Below are 21,352 nucleotides of genomic sequence, written 5' to 3'. Positions count from 1 at the left end.
TTCTGACCAGATTCTACCAATAAACTTATTACAAAATAAACAAGTTACAAATGTTTTCATTGCAGTTACTGGATAATGAGCCTTTGTTAGAAACAAACATGTTTAATAAGCTCACTTTAAATTTAAGTTAATGTAGCTGTTTATTTTTTGGGCGTCACAGTGGAGCAGCAGGTAGTGTCTCTGTCACTGCTCCAGGGACCTGGAGGTTGTGGGTTCGAGTCCCACTCCGGGTGACTGTCTGTGAGGAGTGTGGTGTGTTCTCCCTGTGTCTGTGTGGGTTTCCTCCGGGTGACTGTCTGTGAGGAGTGTGGTGTGTTCTCCCTGTGTCTGTGTGGGTTTCCTCCGGGTGACTGTCTGTGAGGAGTGTGGTGTGTTCTCCCTGTGTCTGTGTGGGTTTCCTCCGGGTGACTGTCTGTGAGGAGTGTGGTGTGTTCTCCCTGTGTCTGGGTGGGTTTCCTCCGGGTGACTGTCTGTGAGGAGTGTGGTGTGTTCTCCCTGTGTCTGCGTGGGTTTCCTCCGGGTGACTGTCTGTGAGGAGTGTGGTGTGTTCTCTCTGTGTCTGCGTTGGTTTCCTCCGGGTGACTGTCTGTGAGGAGTGTGGTGTGTTCTCTCTGTGTCTGCGTTGGTTTCCTCCCACGCTCCAAAAACACACGTTGGTAGGTGGATTGGAGACTCAGATGATATGTGTGAGTGTTTGTACCTAGCCACTGGAATGCATCGCGGAGTAGCGCCAGTCCCAGAGCCAGGATAAATAGGGAGGGTTGCGTCAGGAAGGGCATCTGGCGTAAAAACTGTGCCAGATCGATGGTCTGGATCGCAGCTGATCTGCTGCAGCAACCCCTGAGAGTAGGGAGCAGCCGAAAGAAGAAGAAGAAGTAGCTGTTTATTTATGGTCCATGCGTCATAAAATATTTATATCATATTTATAAATGTTTAAATATATATTTTACATAACTGTTTGTTTAACACATTTTAAATGGTGTGTGTGTGTGTGTGTGTCAGGCTGCAGGACAAGGTGCAGGAGACAATCGAGGCTCTCCGATTGGCCGGGATAAAGGTGTGGGTTCTGACAGGAGATAAACACGAGACTGCTGTGAGCGTGAGTTTGTCGTGTGGACACTTCCATCGCACCATGAACGTCCTGGAGCTCGTACAACAGAAATCTGACCATGAGTGTGCGGAACAGCTCCGGAGACTCGCTCGCAGGTAAAACACACACACACACACACACACACACACACACTGGTGTCTACATTAACACTTTCACGTTTAATTTAACTCTCTCTTTCAATTTCTCTATCACTGCTGTTGCTACTCTGAGCACAGCACTGCAGGAACTGCACTATGTAACTTCTGGAGGAGGGTAGGACACCACCCCTCTCCCCCCTCCCCTGCTCTCTTGCTTTCAGTACAGTTAATTATACTGGTACTGGTACAGGTTCATACTTTCCCTAAAGGTACAGCAGTGGTGTTAGAGTCCAGTTGTGTTCCTAAAGGTTCATTACATTCTCTTCTCCAGAAGGAGGGGGGTCTCTGTAATCTTTCATTATACAACTGTGGAGAATAAAAGAACACAGTAAAACGAGGAGATGGGTAAACAGTACATTTCTCTGTGAGTTAAACACACGGAATGTAGACGTAGGTCAGTCTCAGAGCAAGTTTAAAAGTTTTGAAATTCTGAACATATTTCTCACGTGCAGCGGTTGTGTAACCACTGCTGCTGACTCACGTAACCCTACACGGGTGTGTTCATCCTGTCATTAGTCTGAATGAAGGGGTGTGTGTTTAAGATGTAGCACCATGTGCTGAGGCGTACACTGTGTGTGAGCTGTGAAATATTGTGATGACACAGGGTTTGGTCGCTGTGTAGAGAGGACTTAATGATGTGTGTGTGTGTGTGTGTGCAGGATTAAAGAAGATCATGTGATTCAGCACGGTCTGGTGGTGGATGGAGCAAGCTTGTCTCTGGCTCTGAGGGAACATGAAAAGCTCTTTATGGAAGTGTGTAGGAACTGCTCTGCTGTGCTCTGCTGCAGGATGGCGCCGCTGCAGAAAGCCAAGGCAAGTCCAGGCTCACTGTCACTGCTCACACCTGAGCGTCACTCCCTCAGTCCCTCACTCCCTAAAGAAATGCCCAGTGTCTGCTGCTTTAGTGTTTAGGTCGGTATCTTAACGCCACAGATTTCTGAGCCTTGATCAGCTCGGTTTGGATTGTGGAAAGTGGGAATCACACACTTTTTATTTATGTTTAAGGTGGAGAGGAGGTAAATGGTCTGTCAATAAGCTGAAGTGTTAGTGTCTGTTTCACTTTCACTTTCCTGACACTTTCAAAGCAAAGGCATAAGTGAAAAATAGTGTCAGGTCGACGTGTCTGTCTGTGTGTGGGGGTGGTGGTTTTGTGCGCATGGGTGTGTGTCTGTGTGGGTGTGTGTGTGGGGGGGGGGGTGGTTTTGTGCGCGTGTGTGTGTGTGTCATTAATATCATCATTTTTAAAAAGATAAAAAATAACTCAATGTATTAATGAACAGACTTGACGTCATACAGTTACCCATAATGCAGCACACATTCTTTACACAAGTGATTTAGCCACAGTGACGTACGGTGGAAAGTGGCTCCAAAAAGGTGGAGTGACTTTGGTTATAAAATATCAGATGTAGAAATCTCAGAAATGAAAGAAGCATCTAATATTATTAATATATATTAAATATAGGGAATGCTTAAATACATCCCTATGGTCTGAGCCTCTGTTGCGATTACGAATACGAGTAAATGAACACTGTATCGGGCAAATATCCACTACTAGTATCAATATTCATGCATCCCTAATTCAATTAATGTAACAACATTGAAAAATACTTGTATTAATTACACAAACAGACAACAAAATTAGTGTTGTGTATATATCGCCCAGAATATCATGATATTATTTTAGGGCCACATCGCCCACCCTTAGGGCGCAGACGTCACTGCATCATACTCGACCTAACTCGTGTTTACATGAACGTCTACGGATGAATAAGTGAAACAGTAAATAGAGAGTGAGTGAGAGTCTGAGCACCTTTGAAGAAAGGAGACTGTATGAAAAATAAAGGTACACAGACTCCCAGTTACCTGCGTTAATCAGGAACCCTTTACCTTTGAAGCATGGCCACCCCGATGTAGGGGACCCTCCCTATGGAGCAGAAACTGGTTGATTCAGTGACTATGAAGAAGTCCTGAGAAATAATAAGTGGTTAAAACACTAATTAACACTGTTGCTTAGATTGTGTTGGTGAGAGAGAGTGATTGCTGCTCTGAGCCAGACGTTAGTAATCCTGGACTGTGGAGCTGGAGCCACAGGTCGCAGTTAGCGATGTCCTCAGACCGCGTTTAATCGCCCGGCGACACTGATGTCCTCAGACGAAGACTGATTAAAGTGGGTGTGTTTCAGGTGGTGCGTTTGCTGAAGACGTCTCCAGAAAAACCCATTACATTAGCCGTCGGAGACGGAGCCAATGATGTCAGTATGATCCAGGAGGCCCATGTTGGAATTGGTGAGTGCCCCTTTTAAGATATGAAACACACCTAATTAGCATCGCTCCATAGCAGTGTGTGGAATATATTTATATTTGTATTCCACACAGTTCAGGAGAGAAGGGAGATGGCTTCTGGCCACTCACTGCATTCATATATAAGTGTGTGGGAGTGTGTGTGTGCGCCTGTGGTGAGGTTTTACATTAGATACTGAAACGTTGCTATTAGAAAGGTCAGGTACGAGTGTTGAATGATGGGGACCAGATCCTAAATCATCCCCAGAATGTAAGATGGTGGTCCATCACTCTACAACCCAGCGCTCGGGGGTTTCATACCCCTCTAGCACATGCTTGGCTTTGTGAATAGAGAATATAAGTCTCATGTGCAGCTGCTTCAGTGTCCCATTTAGTTCCATGCTTGCTGTAAAGACTGTACACACTGAGGACCTCTTCACATTTAGCTGAATTTTTCCAAATTGCTCCAAATAATCAAATCAGAACCTGATGGAATGGTGCATTGTGTCTTTTCCTAATGAATCTTAATCTCATCGATCAGAGCGTAAACAGATACAGAAGAGGCTCTGATCAGGGTTTTAAAACCCAGGAGAAATCCACACAATTAAAATGTTAATGCAGGGGTTGGTGTTCTTGCTGATGGGGCTAAACAAATTGAGTTGTGTGCAGGCATCATGGGAAAAGAGGGAAGACAAGCTGTGAGAAACAGCGACTATGCAATCGCGAGGTTCAAGTTCCTCGCCAAACTGCTGCTCGTCCACGGCCACTTCTACTACATTCGAATAGCCACCCTCGTCCAGTACTTTTTCTACAAGGTACGTTTGTCAGAAACTCTTTGATCTCTTTGGTTTTGTTTACGATAACTTCACATACATCAAGTAATTAGAGAATATGAATTAACAGTACAGTAACACTCCTTTAGCAGAACGATACTGAGGTGTTCCTGCTGCTAACTGAATATTAGGGCTGTGAATCTTTGGGAATCCCACGATTTGATTCTTGGGGTCACGATTCGATTTTTTCAATTTGATTCGAATCTTTCAAGTGTTTCCAAATGGTTGCTTTCAAAGACCGTGGAGTCGGTTGGATTTTTTTTCTTCATCCTCCATACTTTAGCGGCGCAACAACAAACACCGTAACACGACACTGCACCACTACACACACCCCATTTTTTGAAAATGAGAATCAATTCTGAATCGTTCAATGTTAGAAACTTGATTCGAGCTCATATCGATTTTTTCCTACACCCTTACTGAATATTATATTTGGGTGTACAATGTCCAGTAAGCAGTAAATAATATTTGTATGATAAGGCTGCGGGAAACATATATAGATGCCATATAGTAGGTCTCGACAATAATATCAATATATATATATTGCAATATGAAATGTTTCAATAACAATGACATGATTTTTAAACACATTTGTAATATTTCAATCTTTCAGCACCTGTTCCTTTAAATGATAATGAGCCGCTCGCTGTTCACCCCGACCCCGAGCGCACAGCAGTGAGGAGCGAGGAGCAGAAGCTCTGGTTTTTAGCCGTTTTCACTCTGTTCTCTTTCTTCTCCGTTTTTACTCAGTGCTCTCATCTCTCCACAAATTCTTGTGTTTGTGTCTCAGTGCCACTGGTGCTTTCTGGAGTGTTACTGTGCTGTTCATAAATACATCATGAATATTTCACGTGCACGGATGTTTTCCAAGTTGTATCTGACTGTGATGGAGGCATGTTGCTCATGAGGAATTTTTCATTTATTTTCTTGTAGAATGTGTGCTTTATCACACCCCAGTTTTTATACCAGTTCTTCTGTCTGTTTTCACAGCAAGTAAGTGTGTGTTTATTTATGTGCTTGTTCTGAGTCTCATTGTGTTTTATTGTGTGTGTTTTTCTGTAAGACCATGCTTTTCTGTACTTGTCCTCTGTCTTATCTCCTCCTTTACACTGCACTTAGTTGTGAATAGGGAGTTGTTAATAAAGAACTCTTAGTCTGCTTTATTCTTATTATTTATGTTTGAAAAAAATAGCCTTAATTCATTTCCGCTCAACTTTTTTCCTACATCACTTTCTCCCTTGCTGTGCCTATAAGGCTGATTTATGTAAATGAGCTCTCGTTTGATTGGTTGTTCTGTATTTGTTAGTTTAAAATGTAGTTATTTTATAACAAATGTTATGACTTCATTGTGAAAGGGTGGCTCTAAACTGCTCTAGATTCCTCTTGTGTGTCTATTTCCTTTTCTCAGTAACAGCTACACATCCTTTCAGACCCATAAACACTAGGTCACTGTATTAGCCTAAATATGACCTCAGTTCTTCATCTCACACACACACACTGTGGTGTTTTTCAGACCCTTTACGACAGTGTTTATCTGACGCTGTACAACATCTGCTTCACCTCTCTCCCCATCCTGATGTACAGCCTCTTTGAGCAGCTCGTCCATCCACACGTGCTGCAGAGCAAACCTGCACTTTACAGGTACATCACACACCCGTTACACTCATCCTACAGGTACATCACACAGTCACACACCTGTTACACTCGCTCTACAGGTACATCACACACCCGTTACACTCATCCTACAGGTACATCACACAGTCACACACCTGTTACACTCGCTCTACAGGTACATCACACGGTCACACACCCTTTACACGCACACTACAGGTACATCACACAGTCACACACCTGTTACACTCGCCCTACAGGTACATCACACAGTCACACACCTGTTACACTCGCTCTACATGTACATCACACAGTCACACACCCGTTACACTCGCCCTACAGGTACATCACACAGTCACACACCCGTTACACTCGCCCTACAGGTACATCACACGGTTACACACCCGTTACACTCGCCCTACAGGTACATCACACAGTCACACACCTGTTACACTCGCTCTACAGGTACATCACACAGTCACACACCCGTTACACTCGCCCTACAGGTACATCACACAGTCACACACCCGTTACACTCGCCCTACAGGTACATCACACGGTTACACACCCGTTACACTCGCCCTACAGGTACATCACACAGTCACACACCTGTTACACTCGCTCTACAGGTACATCACACAGTCACACACCCGTTACACTCGCCCTACAGGTACATCACACAGTCACACACCCGTTACACTCGCCCTACTGGTACATCACACAGTCACACACCCGTTACACTCGCCCTACTGGTACATCACACAGTCACACACCCGTTACACTCGCCCTACAGGTACATCACACAGCCACACACCCGTTACACTCGCCCTACAGGTACATCACACAGTCACACACCCGTTACACTCGCCCTACAGGTACATCACACAGCCACACACCCGTTACACTCGCCCTACAGGTACATCACACAGCCACACACCCGTTACACTCGCCCTACAGGTACATCACACAGCCACACACCCGTTACACTCGCCCTACAGGTACATCACACAGCCACACACCCGTTACACTCGCCCTACAGGTACATCACACAGTCACACACCTGTTACACTCGCCCTACAGGTACATCACACAGTCACACACCTGTTACACTCGCTCTACATGTACATCACACAGTCACACACCCGTTACACTCGCCCTACAGGTACATCACACAGTCACACACCCGTTACACTCGCCCTACAGGTACATCACACGGTTACACACCCGTTACACTCGCCCTACAGGTACATCACACAGTCACACACCTGTTACACTCGCTCTACAGGTACATCACACAGTCACACACCCGTTACACTCGCCCTACAGGTACATCACACAGTCACACACCCGTTACACTCGCCCTACAGGTACATCACACAGTCACACACCCGTTACACTCGCCCTACAGGTACATCACACGGTTACACACCCGTTACACTCGCCCTACAGGTACATCACACAGTCACACACCTGTTACACTCGCTCTACAGGTACATCACACAGTCACACACCCGTTACACTCGCCCTACAGGTACATCACACAGTCACACACCCGTTACACTCGCCCTACTGGTACATCACACAGTCACACACCCGTTACACTCGCCCTACTGGTACATCACACAGTCACACACCCGTTACACTCGCCCTACAGGTACATCACACAGCCACACACCCGTTACACTCGCCCTACAGGTACATCACACAGTCACACACCCGTTACACTCGCCCTACAGGTACATCACACAGCCACACACCCGTTACACTCGCCCTACAGGTACATCACACAGCCACACACCCGTTACACTCGCCCTACAGGTACATCACACAGCCACACACCCGTTACACTCGCCCTACAGGTACATCACACAGTCACACACCCGTTACACTCGCCCTACTGGTACATCACACAGTCACATACCCGTTACACTCGCCCTACTGGTACATCACACAGTCACACACCCGTTACACTCGCCCTACTGGTACATCACACAGTCACACACCCGTTACACTCGCCCTACTGGTACATCACACAGTCACACACCCGTTACACTCGCCCTACAGGTACATCACACAGTCACACACCTGTTACACTCGCCCTACTGGTACATCACACAGTCACACACCCGTTACACTCGCCCTACTGGTACATCACACAGTCACACACCCGTTACACTCGCCCTACTGGTACATCACACAGTCACACACCCGTTACACTCGCCCTACTGGTACATCACACAGCCACACACCCGTTACACTCGCCCTACAGGTACATCACACAGCCACACACCCGTTACACTCGCCCTACATGTACATCACACAGCCACACACCCGTTACACTCGCCCTACAGGTACATCACACAGTCACACACCCGTTACACTCGCCCTACAGGTACATCACACAGTCACACACCTGTTACACTCGCCCTACAGGTACATCACACAGTCACACACCTGTTACACTCGCCCTACAGGTACATCTCACACACACAGTCTGGAAAAAATTTCTGATATTTTGAATTTTCAGGGAATTGAACCCACATGTGTAAACCCTTCGGAACACTGACTTGTGTCCCTCGACTTTAACAGAGATATCAGTAAGAATTCCCTGCTCTCCTTCAAAACCTTTTTGTATTGGACGATCCTGGGCTTCTGCCACGCCTTCGTCTTCTTCTTCGGCTCCTACATCCTGATGGGAGAGGACACCTCTCTGATGGGAAATGGACAGGTCTGAGTCTACACACAGACACACACACACACAGACACACACACACATACACCTGATAATGCAACAGATCTTCTAAACTGCAGGGTATTAATCAGGAGTGCATTCTGTTTACTGCAGTCTCTACACTTCTCTGAAGGTGTTACGGGAGACATTTGAATATTTACTGTGCAGATTTAATTAAATTAAGCCTCATAAACATCAGGGAAGTCAGGTGTTGATGTTAGATGATTAGTCCTAAACAAACACCACTGCAGCTCATCCCAGAGGAACTCCAGAGAGCACCGTTCCACTGCTCCACACCAGGGCTGTGAGGCTTTATACTCCTCCTCCCTGATCGACACTGAGCACGGTGACATTAGGCTTGTTTTATTAGATTCACATTCTTTACTGAAATAACAGACATCAATCAAGTTTTCCTCAAGGTTCAAAACACGACCCGTCGTCTGTAGCTGTTGGCTTATTCTTTCCTCCATTTCTTTCGCTTTCCTTCTCATCCTGTGTCTCTCTCTCCATTTCTCTGTTTCTCTCTGTTTTCTCTCTTTTTTTCTCGTCATGCTCTGCATGTTTTCAGATTTTGCGAGCTAACAGGCAGCTGGTAAGAGTTTGATCGGATTACGGTTTGATGCATGTCTTCTCTTCACTAACAGCAGCTGTCTCTGCCGCATGGGTTCTTTGTTTTTATGTTGTTTCTCCACTGTGTGCTAGAGCCTCTCATCAGTGTCCTTTTGATTCAGTGCCATCTTCAATTACCACATGGCGTTGGAAATGTTCTCCCACTCGGCTTTGCATGAAAATAAAGAAACAAATAGCTTCCGGTGATGTGCCGTGCTCTGGGTTTTCTCCTGAAGCCGAGCACTGTTCTGAGACACTGGTTTATTTAGTGAAAGTGAATGGAATAATAAAACCCTGTCTCTGCAGTTCTCACGCATGTTAAAGTCTAATGTTTAGCGTCAGGCGCTGAGATTTCTTTAGGCTTCATTATATAAATATTGATTTTGTTCGGCAGATGTTCGGAAACTGGACCTTCGGCACCTTGGTGTTCACCGTGATGGTTATTACAGTGACTTTAAAGGTAAAGGTGTATTTTATTTCATTAAATGTATGAATTAATCGCGATCTTCTCACACAGAGCTGACCACAGAACTACAACATGCTCTTCTCCGTCCACAGCTGGCCCTGGAGACACACTTCTGGACGTGGATCAATCACTTCGTCACGTGGGGCTCCATCGCCTTCTACTTCATCTTCTCGCTGTTTTACGGAGGAATCATTTGGTACCAAAACCCTTTCTTTTTTTTCAGAACGGCCTCGACACTCACCACAGATTAAGGTGTTGTCATTGGGGTGAAAAAAGCGACTCTGCTCGTCCAGGATGTTTTAAATGAAGAGCATCATCTCCGCTCGAGGGAGTCTTTACAGTCGTTTAAGGATATGGTGTTATTGTGTGCGCTGAGCTGCTGTTATGTCAGTGGGGTAGAGAATGTAGTGAGGAAGGAGGAAACCCACGCAGACACAGAGAGAACACACCACACTCCTCACAGACAGTCACCCGGAGGAAACCCACGCAGAAACAGAGAGAACACACCACACTCCTATCAGACAGTCACCCGGAGGAAACCCACGCAGACACAGAGAGAACACACCACACTCCTCACAGACAGTCACCCGGAGGAAACCCACGCAGACACAGAGAGAACACACCACACTCCTCACATACAGTCACCCGGAGGAAACCCACGCAGAAACAGAGAGAACACACCACACTCCTCACAGACAGTCACCCGGAGGAAACCCACGCAGACACAGAGAGAACACACCACACTCCTCACAGACAGTCACCCGGAGGAAACCCACGCAGACACAGAGAGAACACACCACACTCCTCACAGACAGTCACCCGGAGGAAACCCACGCAGACACAGAGAGAACACACCACACTCCTCACATACAGTCACCCGGAGGAAACCCACGCAGAAACAGAGAGAACACACCACACTCCTCACAGACAGTCACCCGGAGGAAACCCACGCAGACACAGAGAGAACACACCACACTCCTCACAGACAGTCACCCGGAGGAAACCCACGCAGACACAGAGAGAACACACCACACTCCTCACAGACAGTCACCCGGAGGAAACCCACGCAGAAACAGAGAGAACACACAACACTCCTATCAGACAGTCACCTGGAGGAAACCCACGCAGACACAGAGAGAACACACCACACTCCTCACAGACAGTCACCCGGAGGAAACCCACGCAGACACAGAGAGAACACACCACACTCCTCACAGACAGTCACCCGGAGAAAACCCACGCAGACACAGGGAGAACACACCACACTCCTCACAGACAGTCACCCGGAGCGGGAATCGAACCCACAACCTCCAGGTCCCTGGAGCTGTGTGACTGCAACACCTACCTGCTGCGCCACCGTGCCACACTTTATATATAAACACACATTGTCCGCTTTATTAGCTCCACTGGCTCTAACAGAGCAGCTCTGATGTGTCCCACGGTGAGAATAAAGCGCTTATGAATAGATGAATGAATGAATGAAAGGTTTTATATGATGAACTAGAGAGGAAAACTTGCATCATCGACCACAGCCCGCCCCCGGTCACACCCCTGTCACAAGAGCTCCAGTAGCACAGCATTTCACAGTCAACAGTCAGAAGATTTATAACTGAAACGCGTGACCTGTTCTGCCCCCTACAGGCCGTTCCTGCACACACAGGACATGTACTTCGTGTTCGTCCAGCTTCTGTCCAGCGGTTCGGCCTGGTTCGCCATCATCATCATCGTCATTACCTGCCTGTTCCCTGACGTCATCAAGAAGGTGTTTTACAGACACCTGCAACCCACCAGCACGCAGAAGAGCCAGGTGAGGTCCACACACTGATCGCACCGTTTTGCATGGCGTCATGTGGCCCACTCTTCCTTCAGTTTAATATCTGTACTACACTCGGCTCTCAGGCCACCCACAGGAAACTCACGCTAAAGAACGCATGTCACTCACGCCACAGCATGGCTTCACTCACACACACACACACACACAGAGGCTGGTTCTCAAACCTTGGCTGTGGGTGAAATGGGGAAGAATGTATAAATGTATGAATGATACACAACACATACAACAATGTACTGTCACTCAAACAGAACACATTCATTTTCAAAGTGGCGTAAACAACTCTGGATGCAGTGATGTTTAATTCGTACTTGTTAAACCGTGTTAAACCGGAATAACCGTGCTTTCTTTGGAATTCATTTGAATTCATGTTTCTTCTCTTCAAATGATGCACAGAAAAGTGACTAACGAAGCTAGGACTGCAGCTTTCACGCTGCTAAAAAAGGTCATGACATCACTATGTTTCACCAAGAGGGTTTTACAGCTCTTAATCGGCTGGGATCACACTTTTGGTTCCACGTCTGACGTTTCAGAACGAAGGCGAAGGGAACTAGGTTTAAAAACCAGTAAATAATGTTCTGCTTTTGTGTGGAGAGTAGGAACTGAACTACTTTATAAACATGGTGCTGTCTGGCGGCGTAGAAATGACTGTATATGAGACATGCACTGCTTTGGGTATAAAAACCATAACTTAATTACCTCACTAGTGCACTACGTAGGGTGCAGTGAGCCGTTTGAGACGCAGCCCCTCACACTCAGGGTCTATTTTAGAAACCACCGCTTCCTGTGGAAACTATAGACCACTGTTGTTTGTGATCTGTCCCAGAAACATCAGCAAACATCTCTCTTCAAAGAATCTAGTTCATCTGTTGCTCTGCATACTTTGTTACCCCTCTCTCCCCCTGTTCCTCAGCGCTCAGGACCCCCACAGAGCAGGTGTGATGTGGTGGTGGATCATTCTCAGCGCTGCAGTGACACTGACGTGGTGGTGGTGTGTTAGTGTGTGTTGTGCTGGTGTAGAGTGGATCAGACACAGCAGTGCTGCTGGAGTTTTTAAACCCCTCAGTGTCTGGACCGAGAACAGTCCACCGACCAAAAACATCCAGCCGACAGCGTCCTGTGTCACTGATGAAGGACTAGAGGACGAGCGACACACACCGTGCAGCGACAGATGAGCTACTGTCTCTGACTTTACATCTACAAGGTGGACCAACGAGGGAGGAGTGTCTCACAGAGTGGACAGAGAGTGGACACAGGGTTTAAAAACTCCAGCAGCACTGCTGTGTCTGATCCACTCTACACCAGCACAACACACCACCACCACGTCAGTGTCACTGCAGCGCTGAGAACGATCTCTGTTCTGAGGGGGTGTTTCTCTCATCATCGTAAAAGCGCTGTTATTGATGAGGAGTAAAGCTTGCGTTACTTAAAGCTCATGGTGTGTTCTTCAGAAATCGAGTGTGAATTCCTCGCACCGCCGCTCACACACAGCAGGTGGGCGGTTCACCACCAGAAGAAGACTGTGTTGATATGTTACCCACAGTTGCGCTGGTTGTACGATGATGCAGATAAAGGCCTGGGTGGTTTTTTGTGGCGGTGGCGCCTTCTTCCTGAGAAGGAACCCAGCCGTGTATCTGGGTCAGTCAGAGGTTGTCAGAATAGAAGAGTTGTTGTTTAAATGATTCGGAGCTTGCAGGACTCTTATAGAGAACACTCTGAATGTGAATGTGTTCGCTGCATGTACAGAAAGTGCTGTGAATGTTTCTGTTGAAGTCTAAAAGTAATTATGAATCATTCTGTTATGAATTACTTAGCGACTGCTTTGTGTTTTCCAGTGTCTGTTGTTTTTTATTACGTTAGCAGTATGAATTATTCTGTAACTACTACACATTATCATCCAGTGACGGCTCGGTGTGATTTCACAGCGACTCTGAAATATTTATCAACTCTTAAATGATTCTGTAAACACTGTATATTTTGAATCATTCCTTTTCCTGTTTGAATGATTCTGTAGCTCAGTGAAAGCTCAGTGAAGGGTTAAGGCTGACTCTCGCCGCTGGGCGAGGTGTGGCTGGTGTGTTTTACTGCTGTGTAAACACTCACGCAGGTGACGTTTCTCTCAGAGCTGCAGCAGTCAGACGTGTGTTTGTTCTCTTCTCTTTGTTTCCTGTTTCCTGTCTGTGTCATAGTGAGAGCTCTCGTTTGCAGTGTGTCTCTCTGTCTCCCTCTCTCTCTCTGCCTTCCTCTTTCTCTCTATATCTCCCTCTCTCTCTCTGTCTCCCTTCCCCTCTCTCTCTGTCTCTCTGTCTCTGTCTCCCTCTCTCTCTGTCTCCCTCCCTCTCTCTTTCTCTGTCTGTCTCCCTCTCTTTCTCTGTCTCCCTCCCTCTCTCTGTCTCTCTCTCTGTCTCTGTCTCCCTCTCTCTCTGTCTCCCTCCCTCTCTCTTTCTCTGTCTCCCTCCCTCTCTCTTTCTCTGTCTCTGTCTCCCTCTCTCTCTGTCGCCCTCTCTCTCTCTCTCTCTCTGTCTGTCTGAACGTCTGTGTGGATTTTTATTTGTGCTTGTTGTGTGTGTGAGTATTGCTGAGTCAGGAGGAAAGATGCCAAGATATGTGTGTGTGTGAGAGAGAGAGAAAAAGAGAGAATCTACTGTAGAGTCTAAAATAGTCACACACACGTGGGATGGGATTCAGTAAGAGGTTAGGAATTAATAATTGTAATAGAATTTATAATGAATGAATGAATGACTGAATGAAGTAAAGTAAATATGTTCAATGATTGCATTAAATAAATAAAAAAATAAATAAATGAGTAATAAATTCGTCAGAAACAAGGTCCAAAGTGTCAGGCCCATCATGACTCTCTTCTGTCGAATGCCTGTTTCTGTGTGTATACATCTGTATTTGTGTGTGTGTGTGTTTTGTGTTTCTCTCTTGTCTTTGTCCTTTATTCTGACCCTGTGTTTGACCTGCTCTCGCTCTGTAGATGTACTCCAACCGCGTCGCTATAGGTGACGACTTCATCGCTCTGCAGCCGCTCTCCAGAGCCAAGAATCAGCTCGGCAAGATTAGGTAGAGTAGGACGACCTACACCCCCAACCCCTCCATCGTCCCCTCCATCCTCCATCCCTCCATCCCTCCGTCCCTCGGTCTCGTGCTGCATGCTGTGGCCAAACTAACGAGTCCAGTAAAGGTGTGACGACTTATTTTCACTGAAAATAAGAGGCGCCTGAATGTAACGCATCTTGTTCTTTCAGCCGAACTCTCAGTGGGTGATAGTTAAGCTTCATTTCATTAGATTTATCCACTCCGGTCTGATTCCAGGCTTTTAGCTTGTTTTTCTGTTTAAAACACTTCTGTAAAGGTTCAGTTTCCTGACGGTGTGGAGGCCGTGATGCCCACAGTTTCAGGATCAATACTTAGTTTTGAATTCAGAGCCATTATTTTGATTATTATTTTTGTGTACAGTGTGTTATTAATTCATTAAAAGCCCAATAATTGAAGCCCCACGTGGCTGGTGTCTGACACACATCTCCCCAGAAGAACAGAGAGCCATTTAACCCTTAAATAACCAGCGCTCAGGAGACTGCCGTGAGCAGAAGAGGGAGGATGAACAAGAAAGTGAGAGAAAGAGGAAGGGAAAGGATCAAATAAAACAAGCTGAAGTCACACACTTCACTCTGCATGCCTTTACAGCCTCAAACCTGCATGATGTATAAGCTCTGTCTGTTTCTGTGGCTGAGACACAGCGACCTGCAGCATGACCCTGAGAGTAACTCCCAGTCACCGGCACGGCGCTCTGTGGATTTACAGATGCAGGTGTCCTCGTGTGTCCATGGTTTTAGTGACCTGTGGTTGACCTTGGTTATGAACATATTCAACCGTCTTAATTAATTTTCCCTGACCTCAGTATCAAAGTCTCTGAAGTTACAGCAGCTTTCACGTTTGTTTTTATCCGACTATTTTGCGGGGGGATCAGTGCTAGTGGAAAAAGCGAGTCGAGCTGATCCCATACGTTGGAAAAGCACCATTATTTTACAGTGATATCACTGCCATAAAAACATCTTAAAATAACAGTGATATTGTTTATTGCAATTAATTCTAGGACAACATTTAAACCACAGAAAATCCCTATAGCGACAGGCCTTGGGTTCGGTGTTTCCCGCAGCTCCATCTGCAGAACGTCTTGGAGGATTGGCGGATACGGGGGGGAACTGCTGTTCAGATACGTCTTTATAGTCACTGCAGCACGACCCCACTCTTTCATCCCAGAGCTTCAGATCAGCCCTTGTTTTTAGTGGATGCTTTTTTCGTTTGTTTTTGTTTAATCCACTTGCTTGTGTTGGATGCCGTAAAGCTGGCGTTTCTTTCCTAAGCCGCATGCTGCTGATGCACAGCGATTAGTTTTGTGTATTTCATTGCTGTGAGCACAGAAAATGATCTCCCTTCCATGTGACACATGACATCAGCTAATAACAGGTTAAATGCCTTGTTTTTATACTGATATTTAATAGCAGTAATCTATGTATCAGTAATAATAATGAAATAGCCGTTATACTGACACCTAGTGGCCTGGCTCACCTTTGGAGCAGAAACAGGTCCAGGGTCTCAGAGCTGATGAAACCAAAGAGAGGCTTTCTGCAGTGGAATGGGGCCGTTTTCTTGCTCACGTTTGCGTTTATTTCGCACATCTCTCCTGTTTTCTCCCGTCCACGAGCCTTAACCAGCTGTTTTGTTCTTCCAGATGGAAGAGGATAAAGTTTCAGTCGGCTCAGAATATGACTCTGCTGAAAGCAGGGACGGAGGGGAGGACAATTGGCAGCTGTTAGCTGCTTCTGCTTCCTCCAGCTTTGATGCAGCACTTCCTCACGCCTAGGTAGTACTGCCCAGTATAGAGCCGAGTGTGTGTGTGTGTGTGTGTGTATGTGAATGAGTGTGTCTGTCTGTGTGTCTGTCTGTCTGTCTGTGTCTGTCTTTGTGTGTCTGTGTGTGTCTGTCTGTGTGTGCGTGTGTGTGCATGTGTCTGTCCGAGTGAGTGTGTCTGTGAGTGTGTGTGATTGTTTGTGTGTGTGAGTGTGTGTTCATGTGCATCTGGGTGTGTGAGTGAGTGTGTGTCAGTGTTTGTGTGTGTGTGTCTCTGAGTGAGTGTTTGTGTGTGTGTCTGTGTGTCTGTCTGTCTCTGTGTGTCTGTCTCTGTGTGTCTGAGTCTGTCTGTGCGTGTGTGTCTGCGTGTGTGTGTCTGTCTGTCTGTCTGCGTGTGTGCATGTGTGTGTCTGTCTGAGTCTGTGTGTGTTTGTGTGTGTGTGTGTGCGTGCGTGTGAGTGTGTGTCTGTCTGAGTCCGTGTGTGTGTGTCTGTCTGTCTGTCTGCGTGTGTGCATGTGTGTGTCTGTCTGAGTCTGTGTGTGTTTGTGTGCGTGTGTGTGTGTGTGCGTGTGTGTGTGTGTCTGTCTGAGTCTGTGTGTGTGTGTGTGTGTGTGCATGTGTGTACGTTCATCACCTTGTCATCTCTTTATCGTCCCCTGTCCTCGACCCCTGTCACAGACTGGAGCCTGATGGAAACATGTTTTATTTCAGTTTTTTGTCCTGTTTTTCTGTAAATGTTGCGTTTATGAATCCTTCACCTTCGTGCCTTAAACAGATCTTTCAGAATCTCATCAGTGCGCATGCTTTTAAACCAGTTTGAAGTCATATTTTTGATTATCGTCATGTTTTTTTTTTCTTTTGTATCCTTTATTGATTTTCTTGTTTATAAAGTTTCTTTTGTAACTGTTTCTGTTGCTTTTTCATCACCAATAAATGGATACTGACTCAATAACTACACTGCAGCTAATGTAATTTTAGGAGTCTTGCCCAGGGTCTCTTGATGTTGTGGAATGTGCGCGGACGGACACTCTGTCATTTTGTGAGCTGCGTTGGTATCTGCTACTAAACAAATTAATTCTGTAGGTTGGAGCAAGATGTAAAAGGCAAATGAAAGCATAAAGCAGTAATTTAACTTGTTAAGAAAAGTTACATTTGTAGGTGGATTGACCAGAGGAGGGTACGTCCATTCATTCATTATCTGTAACCCTTATCCAGTTCAGGGCGGCGGTGGGTCCGGAGTCTACCAACACAGACACAGGGAGAACACACCACACTCCTCACAGACAGTCACCCGGAGGAAACCCACGCAGACACAGGGAGAACACACCACATTCCTCACAGACAGTCACCCGGAGGAAACCCACACAGACACAGCGAGAACACACCACACTCCTCACAGACAGTCACCCGGAGCGGGACTCGAACCTATAACCTCTAGGACCCCTGGAGCAGTGTGATGTTTTGTCTTCTGTGAACACTCTCTGGTTCTGAAGCCTGTGATACAAATTTTAGACGAGGAGAGCGAAGGTGTCCTCACCCCTTTCTATCAGAGCAGCATTAACCCTTTCAGCAGTGTGTAAGACAGAATTAACAGGACCCTGTTGATGTGTGGAGACGCTCCCGGAGCTGAAAGCTGATTTGTGACTCGGCACATTTCATTTTAGCGCAGATTAAACCCGAGCGTCCGGGCGCAGGGGCTCCGTATTTCTTCAGTCGTCCTGCAGTTTCACCGTGGAGGTCAGTGTGATTAGAGCCGCTCGTTTACGGCCGGACACCGACGACTCTGTTTACAGTCACAACAGCACGAGGACAAACGTCTCCACGCTTTAATCTCTCCGTACGGACGCTGTCCCGCCGCGGTCCATCTGCAGCAGAGCTGCTTCACAGAGAGGTGTTAATAACTCACACTCAGCTCATTTCTGACGAAACGTTTATTAAACCAGCAGCTGCTGAGCTTTCTGTGAAACAGAAATAAGACCAGAGCTCGTCTCTCTGTGCATTTCCACTTTATTACGCTGTATATTTTATAAAACAGGACACAATCATTTTTAACCAGTTTACTTCCTGTAGAGTCCAGGGTTTCCCTCGTCATTAGAAATATCCTGTGTCTGTTTTATTTTTTACTGTTTCTCACCTATTTTTCTTCCATTTTTTTTTATTTTGATGCCAGGTACCTCACAGAACTGGCTTTTCACTCATTCACTCATTCATTCACTCACTCTCGCATTTATATTGTGTGTATTCTTTATTTGTTTCTTTGTCTGCTTTTAATTGCATTTTTTTTAAATGGAAAGCACCTAATGGAACGCTGTATTGTAACTCTTTCACTCACTCACTCACACACATTCACTCACTCAGAAACACACTCACTCTTTCACACACTCGCACACTCACAGACACATACACTCACTCACTCAGAAACACACTCCCTCTTTGACACACAAACACACACGTTCACCCACTTATATATATCCACTCACTCTCTCACAGTCTTTGTCACTCACTCATTCACACAGTCAATCATTCTCATGCTCATCCATTCACATATTCACACATTCACTCACTCACTCACATACTCACACATTCACTCACTCACACATTCACTCACTCACTCACACATTCACTCACTCACACATTAACTCACGTACTCACACATTCACTCACTCACATTCATTCACTCACTCACTCACACATTCACTCACATACTCACACATTCACTAGTCAAACATTCATTCACTCACATACTCGCACAATCACTCACTCACTCACATACTCACACATTCACTAGTCAAACATTCTCTCACTCACATACATACTCGCACAATCACTCACATACTCGCTCACTCACTCACTAACTCACTCACTCACATACTCACACATTCACTCACTAACTCACTCACTCACATACTCACACATCCACTCACACACACACACACACATTCACTCACTCACTCATTCACATATAGTCAAACATTCTCGTGCTCATTCACTCACTCACATACTCAAACATTAACTCACACATTCACTAGTCAAACATTCTCTCACTCACATACATACTCGCACAATCACTCACTAACTCATTTACTCACACATTCACTCACTCACATACACATTCACTCACTCACACATCCACACACATTCACTCACTCACTCATTCACATATAGTCAAACATTCTCGTGCTCATTCACTCACTCACATACTCAAACATTAACTCACATACTCACACATTCACTAGTCAAACATTCTCTCACTCACATACATACTCGCACAATCACTCACATACTCGCACACTCACTCACTAACTCACTCACTCACTCACTCACTCACATACTCACACATCCACTCACACACACACACATTCACTCACTCATTCACATATAGTCAAACATTCTCGTGCTCATTCACTCACTCACATACTCAAACATTAACTCACATACTCACACATTCACTAGTCAAACATTCTCTCACTCACATACATACTCGCACAATCACTCACTAACTCATTCACTCACATACTCGCACAATCACTCACTCACTCACATACATACTCACACATTCACTCACTCACTAACACTTTCACTCACAAACTCACTCACTCACCCATTCACTCACTCACTCACTCACTCATTCACATATAGTCAAACATTCTCTCACTCACATACATACTCGCACAATCACTCACTAACTCATTCACTCACTCACTCACTCATATACACATTCACTCACTCACACACTCACATACACACTCACTCCTGAAGTACACACTGAAATCCTCTACAGGGAACATGGCTTTATTTGATGCTGTGGTCAATAGTGACGTATCCACACGAGTGTGGAGTGTTGACAGCGCCTCTGTTTGGTGTTTATTACGTTATAAATATATAACACATGAGAGTGACAGAAGAACTCATACAGAAACCATTTACATTTTTAAATATTTAATTTATTCTTTAAACAATAACAATCCTCTGACTCTGGGCCTTTGTCTGAAAAATTGAATGTTAGCATTTTCTCAGCACATTTCCTTCAGAGAAGTTTCTCGTGACAGAAAACCAGGGCTGATTCAGTTCTCAGAGCCGTGAGCCCTCGCGAGACACCGCGGAGAGAAAGGGGAGATGGAGAGATGCCCTGACACCCTTCTGTGCTTAGTCAGGAGGAAGAGGAGGATGAGGATTTGGCCGAGAATCCGATTACAGCAGTTTACCATCGAACAGTGGACTTCTGCTTGGTGCAGCTTTCTGTTCAGAGCAGTGTGTGAAAGTCTGCACTAAACCTGCCTCAAAGTATGTGGACACCCCCCGGATGAGGACTGCAGGCCTCCCATCGCACCGTTGGGCCGTGGAGACGTGTTCACTGGAGCGATGGGGTCGGTTTAATCTCCCTCAGATCATACTCTCAGGGCTGAATGCAGTCAGATCCTCACAGCAATGTTCCAACCTCAAGTGTAAGGTTTAATGTTGTCTGTAGAAGCACGCATTCATTCAGAACACAAGCAGGGGGCCAAAACCCATGCACACGGCTGTGTATGCGGCATGTGTTCCGCAGTGAGGGGGGTGTAGAGTGACAGACGTAGACAATACAGCCTCCTCTCTGCTGTGGAGGTGTAATTTAATCTCATGGTGTGGACATGCACAGGCCAAGGACAACCTTCAGGGCAGCGTCCATCACTTCTATTGATCGCTTTACCTTCATTTCTTTATTCCAACGCAACACTCACTGCAGAAAATGATGTTTTCTCAGGGGAACGCACCCTAAACACAGTCCATATTTAATATTACAGAGGAGGAGATGTTTGTAGAAGTGTTTTTAGATTGTTCCTTGCTCAATGTGAGTGATTTTATTCAGCGAAAGTGTCTTTGACACTTGAATAATGATAATAAAAGCA

The 21,352-nt window shown here is 45.9% G+C and overlaps 1 protein-coding gene across 3 annotated transcripts in view; it reads left to right on the top strand.

Moving 5' to 3' along the window:
• LOC136671465 (phospholipid-transporting ATPase IF-like) overlaps positions 1 to 21,352 on the top strand; it is a 65,849-nt gene that overhangs the window by 36,532 nt on the left and 7,965 nt on the right. For 2 of the 3 annotated variants that reach the window (XM_066647136.1, XM_066647137.1), the window contains exons 19-28: positions 1,003 to 1,206; positions 1,908 to 2,061; positions 3,431 to 3,533; positions 4,197 to 4,342; positions 5,294 to 5,353; positions 5,874 to 6,001; positions 8,561 to 8,699; positions 9,706 to 9,771; positions 9,870 to 9,973; positions 11,419 to 11,584. In XM_066647136.1, the coding sequence (XP_066503233.1) occupies positions 1,003 to 1,206; positions 1,908 to 2,061; positions 3,431 to 3,533; positions 4,197 to 4,342; positions 5,294 to 5,353; positions 5,874 to 6,001; positions 8,561 to 8,699; positions 9,706 to 9,771; positions 9,870 to 9,973; positions 11,419 to 11,584 (1,270 nt within the window). Of the gene's footprint in view, positions 1 to 1,002; positions 1,207 to 1,907; positions 2,062 to 3,430; positions 3,534 to 4,196; positions 4,343 to 5,293; positions 5,354 to 5,873; positions 6,002 to 8,560; positions 8,700 to 9,705; positions 9,772 to 9,869; positions 9,974 to 11,418; positions 11,585 to 16,346; positions 16,584 to 21,352 lie in introns of those variants that run through there. The other variant, XM_066647138.1, reaches the window with a different exon arrangement.

This window comes from Hoplias malabaricus, chromosome 16 (assembly GCF_029633855.1).
Source record: "Hoplias malabaricus isolate fHopMal1 chromosome 16, fHopMal1.hap1, whole genome shotgun sequence".
Classification (NCBI taxonomy): Eukaryota; Metazoa; Chordata; class Actinopteri; order Characiformes; family Erythrinidae; genus Hoplias; species Hoplias malabaricus.
The sequence above is the reverse complement of the archived record's forward strand: the minus strand, read 5'-3'. Positions and strand labels throughout refer to the sequence as shown.